This window comes from Urocampus carinirostris, chromosome 11, assembly GCF_059441175.1.
Source record: "Urocampus carinirostris isolate Australia breed hairy pipefish chromosome 11, RoL_Ucar_1.0, whole genome shotgun sequence".
Taxonomy (NCBI): domain Eukaryota; kingdom Metazoa; phylum Chordata; class Actinopteri; order Syngnathiformes; family Syngnathidae; genus Urocampus; species Urocampus carinirostris.
In genome coordinates, this window is record NC_142359.1 from 22,994,621 (window position 1) to 23,009,007 (window position 14,387).

A 14,387-nucleotide genomic window follows, 5' to 3' on the forward strand; every position below is an offset into this window, starting at 1 on the left:
TAGTATTTTACTATGAACCGAGACTAAGTCTCTGTGCGTGAATAAACTGCTTTAACGATCCGATTTCTTGCTTTAAGCCTGCCGCTTTTGATATTAAATGAGCATGTTTATTTTTTATATTCTGGAGATGCATTGGAGATACAGTGTGGGATTAAAACCACTGCTTTGTAACAGTGGGTTATGTAGTTTGAGGTGTCCTTAAAAAGTTCAAAACTAAACATTATCTCGATCAAGTGTGTAACAATACCCAACTGAGTTAAAAGAGCCTTTGTATATATTTTTTACCACGCCTATCTTCTTTAATCTTTATCATCAGTGTTTTTGCGAACACACCGCATTAGGCTGGAGGAAAGGAAGTGTGAGAGATGAGGGGAGGAGAGTGATCTGCCCAAAGTTTTCTTTTATTCAAGGATGAAAATGGTGGAAGTAAGAAAAGGTCCGTATCGAATACAGTTCAAACGCCAACCCAAACCCTAAAAAAGATTAAAAGCCTATAAGAGAGACGCATACATGCATGCGCCAAACAAGCAGCTTGAAAGAGGCTGGAATGATACTTTCAGGCAGAAGATGACAGCCATAAGTAAGAATTTTTTGAAGTTACGTACACTAGCCGTAGCAGAGAACTATTTTTTGTTACTAATTAGCATGAGTGGCTACCAGTTTGCTATGCATTTTCAAAATACGGTAAATATGTTATTACTATGTTATTAACAGGTGGTAGTAATGACATTTAAAAACGGTTCAGTCAACAACTAAACATGCCTGCTAGAAATCAAATATACTAGGAAATCACAATGACCCTTAATGTATTTGATGGTGGTCTACCTGGGTCTAGATTTTATCCACTAAACTATTTACTTATAGAGGAAATACACTCCCACACGAATAATGTTTCGTTTTATTTTAAACACAAAAAACACAAATACATTTCTTAAAAATAAATTTCTCTTTACCCTGTCACTGCCTGGGGACTAGAAGACGTTTTTCTTTTCTTCCAATGAGATTGTTGTCAACAAAATGTCTATCTAGTGCGGCCACAAGCTCCAGGCCATCCCGGGCAGGACGAGCGCTACTAGGATGGACGAGAAGAGATTTACGGCGTTGTTGTCCAGGATGGGCTTACCGCTGATCCAATGTGAGGTGGGCGACTCGTGGCTCACAACTTTGCCTATGCTGGGCTCGAAACCTGACGGGACACGGGTACAATTAGGAATTTTTATTACGAGCTCCTCTGTAACGAGTACTGAAACCTGTTCATACCTGTCAACCTCCAGGGCTCCATGCCCGTACAAACTGTCATATTTTCCCGTACAAAATACAAAATAATCGTACACCATTTTTTTTTTCCGGAATGATACATAATGGGAAATCCCCAGGCGGCAGACGTATGCGATTGACAAATTTGCGTTTTTCCGTACAGATTTCCTTTAACGTCGTACTCGTCTTAAAATGCATAAAAAACGTACTTTGTACGGCAAAACCGTACAGGTTGACAGGTAAGCGTGTTATTTATGAAATTTAGTAAATCAATAATTTATATATCGTTACTCATTAAAAGCAGACATTGATTTGCGATGTTCTATGACAACTGAAAATGACTAATTTCAAATAAAAAACAGTAACAATGGATAGGTCGGGTTTATATCTACCTAAAAAGTACAACCAAATACAGTTATGGAGGTGCCAGCTCAAGCACAGATTACGAGAGCGTTGAACTTCTCATGAAGATATTCTTCCAACCGTATATACTTGCATTCAAGTCCAATTTGTATATAAAATAAAATACTCAAATCAAGGGGTTAGCGTATATGCGAATATTTGATTGTGTGTCCCCAGTAGCGAATGGTAGGCAGTGCGTGGGCAGGGTGGTGCTGCTTACACAGGACCAACAAACCAACTCAATCAGTAGGACGAATGTAAGCACAGAATTTACAGTACAAGTGTGCTGATTTTTGTCTTTTTATATGTGAAATTAAGGGCAGCACAGCGGATAGGTGGTTAGCGCTCAGCCCCGCGGTGTGGAGATCCAGGTTCAATTCCAGCTACCGCTGCCTCCATAGCGTGGTTTTTGCAGGTTCTCCCCGGGTGGGTTTCCACCGGGCACTCCGGTTTCCTCCCACAGTGCCAAAACAGGCATATCGGGTTAATTGGCTGGTGTGAATTAGCAAGTGAGTTGTCTGTCTCTGTGTGCCCAGCGAACCAGTTCAGGGTGTCCCATGCCCATTGCCCAAAGATGGGTCCAGCCCTCCCCGGAACCCTAGTGAGGATAAGTGGTGCAGAAAATGGTTGGATGGATTTGTAAATGTATTTTTGCAATTCACCATACTTGTAGGAAAAAAGAAAACGTCTTTTACAGTAACTAGAAAAGGAGAGGGAGATCTTCAAGCTGTTTGAAACTCAGAGACAAAAAGGATATGGAGTGGCTCGGCTAAGTGTTTGTTTGCAAGCTCTTCAGTTTGCATACGCCAAGAAATAGGAATGGTTCGTTGATTCCACAGGTTGGTGCATGTGTTTTCTTCAATCTATTTTATTACATATCTATTCTAAGGGCAGCACGGTGGCGCAGTGGTTAGCGCTTGTGCGGCACAGTTCATGTCATGGGAACCTCCTGTGTGGGTTCAAATCCAGCTACAGACTTACTGTGCGGAGTTTGTATGTTCTCCCCGTGCTTGCGTGGGTTTCCTCCGGGCACTCCGGTTTCCTCCCACTTTCCAAAAACATACATTTCAGGTGAATTGGCCGGTCCAAAATTGTCCCTAGGTGTGAATGAGCGAGTGAGTTGTCTGTCCCCGTGTGCCCTGCGATTGGCTGGCAACCAGTTCAGGGTGTCCCCCCGCGACCCTAATGAGGATAAGCGGTACGGCTAATGAGATGAGATGAGATATCTATTCTAAAGCATTTTTATCTTCAATAATTTTAAGCTACCGTATTTTTCAGACTATAAGTCTGTCCGGAGTATATATCCAAACCCCCTGCACAATATGAAAAAAATAGACTTATAATCCGGAAAATACGGTAGTTAGTTTGGGAGTATCGGGTTACTTTTTGCTGTAAGTAATCTGGGTGGTAACTAAGTTACATTTTAAATGAGTACCATATTTTTCAGACAATGATGTGCACACATAAGGCATACTTTAAAAAAATGATTCAGCAGAAATTTGGAAGTGCATCCTATATACCACAAAACACAATAGTTAACAGTCGTTATGAGTATGTGATACCATACATTGCTTTTCAGTATATTACCATATTTGATTATGTGCATTCATTGATCATATTGATATATATCACTAACCTCAATTACAAACTACTGTATGCAATGGGAATCGAACACGACAAATGGCAGTGAGAGGACTGACACTTTACAAATGGCAAGCATCAAGGCAGTAAACCTCATCTCATTATCACAGTATTTTTACTTACGGTGCCAGGAACACTGATTTGCATAGTGCATTCTGATTGATTTAACAGTCTCTCCACTTCTTCACCAACAAATGTTAGAGAATGGACAAAACAGAAAGTATTTTACACGCGCTTACATGTTAAATCAAGGGGTTATTGACATACGAGTGAAGAAGTGGAAAGACGGTTCAACCCATCAGAATGCACTATGCAAATCAGTCTCAATGGCACCGAGAGAAAAATTGAGTGAAATAATGGGACAACCTGTAGTACCATTTTCTATGTCATCTGCACCACTCGTGGTGGTGCGTTGATGCTCTTACCACCACAAATCGGGATAGAATCCCATTGCATACAATATTTTGCAACTTTGGAGGGCGGCATTTATTAATGCATTGCTTTGACATGTACAGTAAACACAGTAGCTTATATTGTAGACTCTAATTCATGCGCTTTATAGACCAATTTAACTTATTTATGAAAAATATACTAGACTATTTTTGGGGGTTGCGCCTTGTAGTGTGGAAAATGTGGTGACAAGTAAGTAATTACTGTTTCTTTAACATGTCCACCACTCCAGATGGCACACTTCCATACCTGAGTACTGCATGCTGGCTCCAAGGAGGGAGTCAAGAAGGGATCCCAGCAAGCCGGCAGCACCCCCATACAGCACCACTGGCCACTGGGGAGCGCTTAGCTGCAGGTCAGTAATGCACATCACTTGTGAAACCAAGTACGCCGCTCCCACCGCCAGACCACCCAGAAAACTCGCCAACAGGCCCACTTGAGTCACACCTCCGTTGGTTCCTTGCACAGGTTCGAGTCCACACGATAAGTCAACACATTCAGATTTGCGTTCACGCTTGTTGTGTTCTGACCTTCAGGGACTTCCTGCCAGGTTGTGATGAGCCTGGGCCGCGAGCGGCTGAGGACGGGTCCCACTTCGGAGGCCCAAGTGTCGCCCGTGCTGCACGCTAGCGCCCCCAGCAACGACAGGCACATCCACGATGCCGTGTACTGCCGGCTGAAGTCAATGGGAATCTCTCCTGGACCCACCTGCCACACCACAAAACGTATACTTATTATCATCGTGGAATGATGAAATGAAATGATCTGCATTTATATAGCGCTTTTCAAGTCAAGACTTCCCAAAGCGCTTTACTGTGTGCTTCACATTTGCCAATAGCGGCCGTGCAGCCATGTAAGGCGCTAACCTGCTTATTGGGGGCATTAGGGGTTCAGTGTCTTACTCAGGGACACTTGGACATGTAACAAGGAGGAGGCAGGATTCGAACCTGCAATCTCTTGATCCCAAGAATAGCTCTTTACCTCCTGAGTCACTGCCGCCCGGATAACAAATCTGTTTTTTTTCTTCCAACAGTGAAATAAAAGCCTAAGGTTGAAATGTCACTGTCCAAATAATATACACCAGGGGTCTCCAAAATGGTGCCCAAGGGCACCAGGTAGCCTCCAAAATCAGGGCACAGAAAAAGTCCATAGACTTGTTCTGAAAATAGCTAACCAGTTCTGGTTCATTGTGATTTCCTGGTACCATTATTTATTTTAGTTGTTGACCGAGTCTATTTAACCCTCCCTCCAATAATTATCCTGGTAATATCATAACAACATAACAATAACATGATGATATTTTAGAAATGCATTTCAAACTGGGCGCCCTTTTGGGGTGATTAAGTAACAAAAAGTAGCTCTCGGCTTGAAAAAGGTTGGATACCCCTGTACTTGATTATAATATAATAATGAATAATACAATTTCATGATAATTTAGTTCAAAATATGACAGACATTTTGACCATCTACCAGAATAAAAGTCTCCCAAAAATCAACACTTAAGTGTTTTAGGCTGACCAAAACTAAGTAATTTACTGTTGATGTCTACAGCTGTCAATGGCAGTGAAAGAATAAACACCAAGAACATCTAAAACTGAAGAAATGAATGAGTTAATGATTACTTTTTATTTATTAAAATATCAAATTTTCTCAATCCCGATAAATTGAGTTCAAGTTTTGCTATCACTATCATTTTTATTCAAAACAAAGACAATTAAAAGCTGAATTTAGATAATTTCCAAGGCACTGTACATGACAATTAGAATGTTCTGAAGATATAAATTTATTTTTAATGCTCACCTCGATCATGTAGAGCAACGCCAACTGTGAGGGAACGCCGCCGTTACAGAATACCTGCACCCAGTTTCGCTGGCCGCCTGGTACAAACACAACCCACATGAAAAACTTCCACCCGGCACACTAGCGGGTATTTCCCACCTTCTTTGAAGTCTGCATCAATTTTCTTTTTTTTGGCCGCGCCCCAACGAGTTAGTCTGGACGAGGTGACAAAGAAGGCCAGCAAGGATGAGAAGAAGCTGAAGTTGGCCATAGTCAGGACGAATCCCACAAAAAGTGCTGATGAGGAGATTCCAGAAGATCAAGAGCTTAGAAACCCGTTATGTCCTTTAAATCGAAAAGACTGCATACCTCCCATCGCCCCCGAAAGATCCAGGCTGCGTCTCTTCAGCGCTCTGAGGGTCAGAACCACCGGGACCAGGATGGAGAAGAGCCATCGCCATGGCGACACGGGCTGCAGCGACCCTGTGTCAAACACACACACATAAAGTTAGTGAACCCAAAGGACAATTGCAAGAAACCAAGATAAGGGGTTAAGTTGGGATATGTTTATTATCTTGTCTGAGTTTAGCCTAAAATCAGTTGCATGAAAGCAGGTTAAACTTAAACCGGACCAGGCTAACAACCAGGTTAAGATAATGCCCAGAGATACATCTGGCCCGTCAATCCCGTAAAAGAGTAATGAGTTTCAACCCCTTAATGTTCCGATTGCCATGCCACATATTATTGGAAAGCTTAAACCTTTGGAATTCAAGATATGACGACCATTTCAAAATGTACTCATCACAGACACATCAAACAAGATATCTGAAAACTATAAAACCGTGATAGCTGACTTAAAAGTTCCCGAAGAATTTAGCTGATGAGTTGATATTTATCAAAAATTGAGTCATTCCCTCCAGGACCATCCAGTGAATCCAACCGTGTAAAATATTTACTCCAGAACACACGATAATGCCGACAGATCAAAAGAATCCACCTAAGAGCATTTTTGCATCGTTGAAAGTTCATTGTTGTAATCATTGTTGTAATCCGTTTGTTTTTACACATAATTTCTATATACAAATGAACAGACTCGTATTTTTTTTTTTTAATACGACCGTTTTGATTGACACCACTCTCGGCCAATAGCAGCCTTTTATTCAAGATCCACTGTCCGCATTAGCCAATAAGGGTTTGTTTGATAAAAGGGAGATCGCCTCCTTTAGCTCAAAATATCTTCAGCCAGTCGTAGAATACAAATGATGATTGACACATTGGATAGCCAATTAAATTATGAACAGAACTTTGCGCAGACATTCACTTTGTATAAAAATTAAAACCCCAATAGCAAAGTGTGCAACGCTATTCTTGATTCATTTTACACATCATTATTACACGCAAGAGTGCACAACCATTAACTGACTTTTGGAAAGAAAAGTCAAACATTAACAACTCTTTCAAAATGTCTGAAAAATATACCAAAGTAAAATACACAGTTGCAAAAGTTTAAGTGATGTACTGATGTAAACCAAATGGCCACTTTTAGAATGGCCATGGCCTACCATTAGGAAAATGTGTGAAATACAATATTTAGTTTTTCAGTTTGTGATTAAATTTGACAAGGTGCCAAGTAAGGCTTCAGGCTGTCGTATCACTTGTTTTCCAGCTGAGATGCCCACGCTACACTCATCTGCAAGCATTTGATGGACTTAGGGTGATTATTTAGAGTCTTAACTTTCAAAAGAAACCAAAACCGCCCATCAATAGCAGCATTCAATTTACTTTCGGTATATCTTGGATTGGGATTTTAGGCAAACTTTACAGTAACGTTAAGGGGTTAAAGCATTTTCATGGAATTTCTTGATATGTTGCATTATTTTAACTACCCTTCATTGAAAATTACAATAAAATCTGGATGGTCATTTCATTTAACTCTTTGACTGTATAATCGCAACAGTCCATTTATAGTCAAGTGTCAATTTATCTAGTAATTCATGAAGTAAATTTACTGCTGTCACGCAATGTTTTTCATTGCTATGCCAATTAAGAATGCTTGTCAAATTGCCATCAGTTTTCTTATTTATTAAGTATAATAAGATAAAGTATTTTCTGACTTTAGTATAAAAATTCTTAAAATGAGGAAAATAATCTGCCATATGAAAATGTTTTGCTCATTTTAATGATTAATTTTATAATTCCGAATGTTAAATATATTGTAAAACATAAATACCGTATATAATCATTAGTATTTGTATGATTGTCTTTATTTTTGTTCACATTTCTGAACCTTACACAGCTCTGGTGTACAAGTCTTTGAAAAATAGTGCAGGCTCTAGCGTGATATTTTGTCGAGTCACTATTTTGTCAGCGGACTGATAATCATGACCTTTATTTCCAATCTCAGTGTGATAAATATCAATCTGATAATTATTGTGCATTCCTAATTGATTGTAGATGTCGAATATTCATTGTAACTGGGCTGGAACTGAATTTCATTTAGGGACGGTCTAAACCACTTTTTTTCAGACTTCAAAGAGTGAGTCTGCGACACAAAGTAGCCACTGATACTAATAAAAGTATCCATCCATTATCTGCACAGCTTATCCTCATTAGGGTCGCGGGGGTGCTGCAGCCCATCCTAGCTATCTTTGGGCAGTGGACACCCTGAACTGCCAGCCAGTCGCAGGGCACACAGGGACAGACAAGTCGCTCGCTCATTAGGGACAATTTGGACCAGCCAATAACCTGACGTGCGTGTTTTTGGAATGTGGGAGGAAACCGGAGTGCACGGAGAAAATCCACGCAAGCACGGGGAGAACATGCTAACTCCACACAGGAGGTTCGATCTCATGACCTCAGAACTGCGCCGCCATGCTGCCCCTAATAAAAGTAATATTACTAAAATGTTTTGGTAATAATATGTACCCTTTCCCCCACCACCAAAATCCATAATGACGGATCATTTTAAAGAGATAAATAACATCATAATACAGACTGTGTCCTTAAAACCTTAAAAATTGCAAATACCGTGTTCCAGGTTTTAGTATCAGCCACAAGAGGCCGGTGAATATTGTGACATTCAGCTGACCCAAATCCCAAACTTCATCATAAATGTCAGCACTCGGCCATTGCTAATTTTATATTTCATCTACTTTTTCATAACTCTCACTGTATGCGTCCAATTGGAGTTTGTCCTAAGCACACTTACGGAACAGAACTTTTTGGTTCATGTGACCTGACCATCTATATTTCGTAGAAAAGCAATGAGCCCAGCCCATCGTGTCGAATGACAGGGTTGGTGGTTCAAATTTTCTTTTTTTCATTCGGCGTCTGTGGGCAGGCGTCTCAAAAGCTCTTTATTCATGGACGATCAATGAATTCCCTTCAACACCACGGCGTGACCAATATATTTGCGCTTTTGAAATCCGACAGCAAGAGAAACTAAAGGATTGCTACAATTGCTGATCAGCATGAACTTAGAAGGCATTCGAGTGTACGGTAATCACGGGCATGAGCTGGCAACTTACCTGAATATGCGCTGAGGGTGAGGGAAAGCGTCCAAAAGAAAAGAGAAAGTGCCAAAGTGGCGCAAAGCAGGATCATATCGCTCATCATTTTCAAGGTGTCTTTAACGGGAATTCTGTCTACCTCAAAACTCATCTCGTACACTGTGCTCTGCATCTTAAGACAAAAAAAGGAAAATGTTATTAACCAGTCAAAACAGGCAGAAGGAAAAGAATCACACACAGAAAACACAGCTTGTATAAACTCGATCGAATAAATTTGATCTACATCTGGTTGATAGGATGTCAGGATAATACTTTTTAACAAAATGAATCCTAAAGCAACAAAAATAGTGTTAGAAATACCAAATTATGATGACAAATACAAGTTTTGTTCGACCATTGACTCTGTTGCAGAACCCCTCCCCATGACTGACCATAACTGATTCTTTTTATGCACTGCAGGGCTTGAATTTTCTACATTTGGGTTATTCTGCTCCCGTCTGACTTGTTTTTGTTTTCTTTTACCTTTTAGGGAGGATGTTAAGAATGTTTCACTGCATATGTTTTACATGTTTTTGTACCAACATGGCACACACGTATTGTTACCACGATCCGTTTGCATTGTCAGAGTTAAATGAATCCCTAGATGTCTACAGCGCAGATATGAAGTTCAATCGACTACAATGTCAAGAGTAATATCGAACATTACCCTGTAAACAATGAGCGGTTTGTTCACTCACCCAACTTGATAGGATTCATCATCACCTTTATTTGCCCTCGACAAAAGCATAAGGGTAGAATTTTTTTTTGTATGTATTCCTCGTGTGCTTGAATAACAACGAGAAAAAAAGGAGTTGCCAATGTCTCATAAAAAAATCTAAAAAAAAAAAAAAAGAATTAAAAAAAGGGACCCCAAACAGCTGTCAGGAGATACACTGCTTCTCTCCACTCCTCACCGGAAGTAAAGGGGCGGGACTTCCTCTGATACAATAAACGAAATCTTAGTTTTTAAAGACACATAAGCGTATTACGTTTCAAATGAATTATATTAATTATATTCACCCTTACACTTATACCTATATTTTCAAAAATTTCAACACATTCTATATGTTAATTATCCAGTAGAATTTTTTTGTAATTATTTTTATTTCACTATACTAGTAGACACAGGTCAGGCGTCATTGCACGCATAATAAAGTACAGATTTACAGTACAGTATTGTGGTTTATCTTGCAATTGACTGTTTATAAAACGTTTACAATTAATGTGCAGTTTTACTAAAAAAAATCATAGTATTTAGTTTGAAATATTTACCATGCCTTCCTTCAAAAGTATTTATGTGCGTGAAATAGTTCGTTGTTAAATTCTTATCTGTAGTGTATCTTAACTTTAAATTAATGTCTGGGTGGGAAACAAACAAACACAAATATTTAAGGTATCTCATGAAAATATATAAATACCTTTGGTTGTGGATATTTCAAAGTCCTAGAATAGCTCAGTGTTACTTTTCCAGGTTTGATTGCTTCAGTTGTCTGCAAAATGTTAAAACAGATGATCTCTCCTATTTCCTCGTGTCCTTTAAGTGCAGTTTGTTGGTCAGATGTACGGTACTCCTCCTCTTGAAGCTGGAATGCAAATTGGTCCGTGCAGTTGATAAGCCCATCCTACTTCATGTCACCCAAAAACAAAAGAACCAGTGGACTCTCCATTAAAATGTCAATAAAGTTGATGAGGTGAAATATCCATCCCTACGCCATGGAACAGTTAATCTTCTAATTTAAGAGAAATTATTCGTTTTTCATCCACAACATTGATCTGTAAAGCGAAGTGCTTGAGTTCGTCCACTATTATAATTTCCAAATCAGTTAAAATTGAATTAGGTCAACATTTGCCTTTGTCTCCGCACTCCGTAGCAGAAAACTGTCAAAGCCATAAGAAAATAGGAGCTATTTTCCATGCACGAATGTGGCTCCATTCTAGCGCAAATGCATGCAAATGTGGGACATTCTTGAACTTCTTTAAACTCTCAATTTTTTTACTGTGACTATGTAATGTGGTTTCATGCCTTAACGAAATTTGTTGTGCTTTCGGTCTGAATTGCATATTAGTGATGCGCGTTTCTCACAGCTTTATAATCAGAGTATTGGTGGCAACATAAAATTGAGGTGCTCCCATGAACCAAATACACAAATTGATAGAATAATTAAAAAAAAAACAGCATACTACTCTAAAATCTATCAAATATAAGTGAGGCAGTGTCTTTAATTCTAAAGTATCTTTCTTCATGAAATGGAATGAAAAGGCCTTTTATCCGTTTGACCCTCTTCAACTCAAAAATAAACCCAAAATTGTCAAGACCAGAACAGAATGAGGACCCTGATGCGGAATGTTACTCACAAGTTTATTGAAATATAGAGGAAAGTCAGTGCCAGCGATCTGGTGCTCGTTGGACGCGGGAAGCAAGCCTCTCACGGGATTTGAGCGTGTTCTGAATGCGGAAGTGGATCTTCCGGAGCGGGAGATCGTAGCGTGGTTAAACGGAAAAAACAGGTCGTTAGCCGGGACGGGAGATCAGAATGTGGTCGGGGTCAAAAAATGGGTCGTAGCCAGAGACAAACGGGGAAATTAAGAACGTACAAGTGGAAAACGGGTGATAAAACGTGACCGACGGGAGTCAGAGTAAAAAATGCTTGCCTTGTGTAAACAGAGGTTCGCTAACAGACTGATCACGGGCGAGTGAAAGCACTGAGCTTAAATAGGAAGGGGAACCAGTCAGATAACCAGCAGCAGCTAGCGCCAAACGAGCGGGCACAGGTGAGTGTAATGAGTAATCATGACAAAAATGTGATGTGCTATTTCATGGGGGAAATTTATATTGTAACAGAGCTGCTTGTGCATCAAATACATATTTCTGTGCCTTCTGATGCACACGACTTAGTTCACGATAAACTGTTCCCTTCAATCATAAAGACACAAATCAAGACACCTTGCACAACCTCTGTTAAGTGACCTTACCATTTAGATTAGAAACATATGCAAGTGAGTGGATGATACTATATTGTCCAGGAGATATCCGCAAACCCACAACTGGGACAAATATAGGGACAATTTCATAAAAAGATTTTACATATTGAAGGCCGATACGCTTTTATCTCGCTTTTATCTCTTCTGCGTGTTCAAATCAACATCCAGGTCTCAAGACTACACGACAGAAACAATCTCTGAAGCGAGGAAGTTCCCTTGGGATTTTTATAACAATAAAAGAAAAAAAAAAGAAAAAAATATCGATTTGGTTTGGGGCTAATGGGCCAATTTTAAAATTTGGAAATAAATATACATGCAGACATTTACATGGTATAGTTCTTTTGAACTAGATTAGTCTCATCAAATTGGTTTTGAAACGATCACAATTAAAGCAAAATAATATATAAGGTCCCTATTTTAAGCAATTCATTTGATATTTAGTCTTCAAGCGTTTATCTATTAGTTCATCTATTTTAAAAGTATTTTTTCAGTATTTTTGTTTAAGTTGAGTATTTTTTTGTAGTATTACTGTAGTTGTTTTTCTATTATTTCTGCAGTAGTTTTCTTGTTAGTTTTTCCATAGTAGTGAAATTTTAATATTTCGGTAGTATTTTTGTTGTATTAGGATAGTAGATTTTTTGTTGTATGTCCGTAGTATTTTCGTAGTATTACAGTACTTTAATGATTTCTGTGTTTTTGTAGAAAATATGCTTTACTCAATTATATACATTTTTCGTATTTTTGAACCATTTCTGTTGTATTTTGTAGTATTTCTATTGTCAAATTTTTGATGTACATCTGTAGTATTTCTGTAGTTAAGTATTACTGTAGTTTTATTTCTGTAGCATTTTCGTCGTATTTTCAGAGATAGATAGATAGATAGATAGATAGATAGATAGATAGATAGATAGATAGATAGATAGATAGATAGATAGATAGATAGATAGATAGATAGATAGATAGATAGATAGATAGATAGATAGATAGATAGATAGATAGATAGATAGATAGATAGATAGATAGATACTTTATTCATCCCCGAAGGGAAATCCACATTTCCAGCAGCATCCCTGAGCTGAGAACAATGCAATAATAAAGCAAAAAGAATACAATATACAAATACCCAGTGTGACGTGCAAATGCCCACTGTAGCGTGTTATATAGAATATCTAAATAGTGCTACACCGGATACATATTGCAATAAAATTCTGTAATATGCAATGTAGGGGGTGTGGTTTAATGTAGGCTTCTACTCTGCCAGGTAGAGTTAAAGAGCCTCATGGCATGAGGAAGAAAAGATCTCTTCAGTCTGTCCGTGGTACAAGACAGTGACAGGAGTCTGTCGCTGAAACTGCTCTTCTGTCTGGAGATAATGCTGTGTAGTAGATGTTTTTGTAGTTTCTAGTTGTATTTTTTCAGTAATTCTGTTGTAATAATTCTGTAGTAGTATTTCTAAAGTAATATTTTTCTGATAGTGTTTTGTATTATAGTATTATGAAGTGGTATATTTGTAGAAATACATTTGATGTATTTCCAGTAATATTTTTATATTTTTTGTAGTATTAAAATCGTATTGTTTTTGTCATATGTCTGCAGGATTTTTGGAATATTACCGTAGTTGTGTTTTTGTAGTAATTTTGGGGTAACATTTTTGTCGTATTTTGTATCATAGTATTTTTGTAGTATTTCTTTCTATACTATTTTTTCTTTTTCCGAAAGAAAGTAAAATAATAGAAGAAGTCCCTGTTTGAGGCACTATATTTCATATTTAGTTTTGTAGTGCTTTTGTAGCATTTCTGTTGTAGACACACGAAAGTGACAATGGGGAAACGCTCGTCTTGGGATCAAGAGATCGCAGGTTCGATTCCCGGTTCCTCCGTGTTATATGTCGAAGTGTCCTTGGGCAAGACACTGAATTCCTAATGCCCCCAATAAGCAAGTAGGCGCATTGCATGGCTGCATGGCTGCTATTGGTGAGTGAGTGTGTGTGTGCGTGTGAATGGGTAAGTGTAAAACACATTGTAAAGCGCTTTGGGAGGTCTTCATTGACTTGAAAATACAAAAATGCAGACAATTTCGATTGTTCTCGATTGTTCTCAGCTCAGGGATGCTGCTGGAAATGTGAATTTCCCTTCGGGGATGAACAAAGTATCTATCTATCTATCTATCTATCTAATTTACCATTTACCCAAAAAGTTAACCGCCCTTTGGCCTCCCCTAGTGGTCGCTGGGCCCTAAGCAGCCTCTTCGTTCGCTTATGTCTTGGGCCAGCTCTGGGCCTGGGAAAATTGAATGTCTTTGAGTTAACAAAACCCAATTTTTTGTTTT

The 14,387-nt window shown here is 38.8% G+C and overlaps 1 protein-coding gene across 2 annotated transcripts; it reads right to left on the reverse strand.

Annotated features, from left to right (window-relative positions):
• Positions 1–880: 880 nt before the first annotated feature.
• Positions 881–11,718, reverse strand: tmem19 (transmembrane protein 19). 2 transcript variants are annotated; one of them, XM_088348462.1, is made up of 9 exons: positions 11,433–11,718; positions 10,496–10,660; positions 9,057–9,210; positions 5,899–6,012; positions 5,689–5,826; positions 5,551–5,627; positions 4,281–4,458; positions 4,000–4,209; positions 881–1,186 (listed from the first exon to the last, which is right to left on the reverse strand). In XM_088348462.1, exons 3-9 carry the CDS (start codon positions 9,208–9,210, stop codon positions 1,026–1,028), a joined length of 1,032 nt encoding a protein of 343 aa, XP_088204588.1. In that variant the 5' UTR covers positions 10,496–10,660; positions 11,433–11,718; the 3' UTR covers positions 881–1,025. The 2 variants fall into 2 exon arrangements, with proteins under 2 accessions (XP_088204588.1, XP_088204587.1); XM_088348461.1 differs by lacking the exons at positions 10,496–10,660; positions 11,433–11,718 and adding an exon at positions 9,776–9,991.
• Between the last annotated feature and the right edge of the window lie 2,669 nt (positions 11,719–14,387).

What these genes read in the sequence shown, in the direction of transcription:
- tmem19 (XM_088348462.1), bottom strand. Translation starts at nt 9,210, where the DNA reads ATGCAGAGCACAGTGTACGAGATGAGTTTTGAGGTAGACAGAATTCCC. An exon ending in CACCCTCAGCGCATATTCAG is followed by an intron (nt 6,013 to 9,056) that starts GTAAGTTGCCAG and finishes TGTTTGACACAG; the next exon opens with GGTCGCTGCAGCCCGTGTCG. An exon ending in AGCCAGCATGCAGTACTCAG is followed by an intron (nt 1,187 to 3,999) that starts GTATGGAAGTGT and finishes GTGTCCCGTCAG; the next exon opens with GTTTCGAGCCCAGCATAGGC.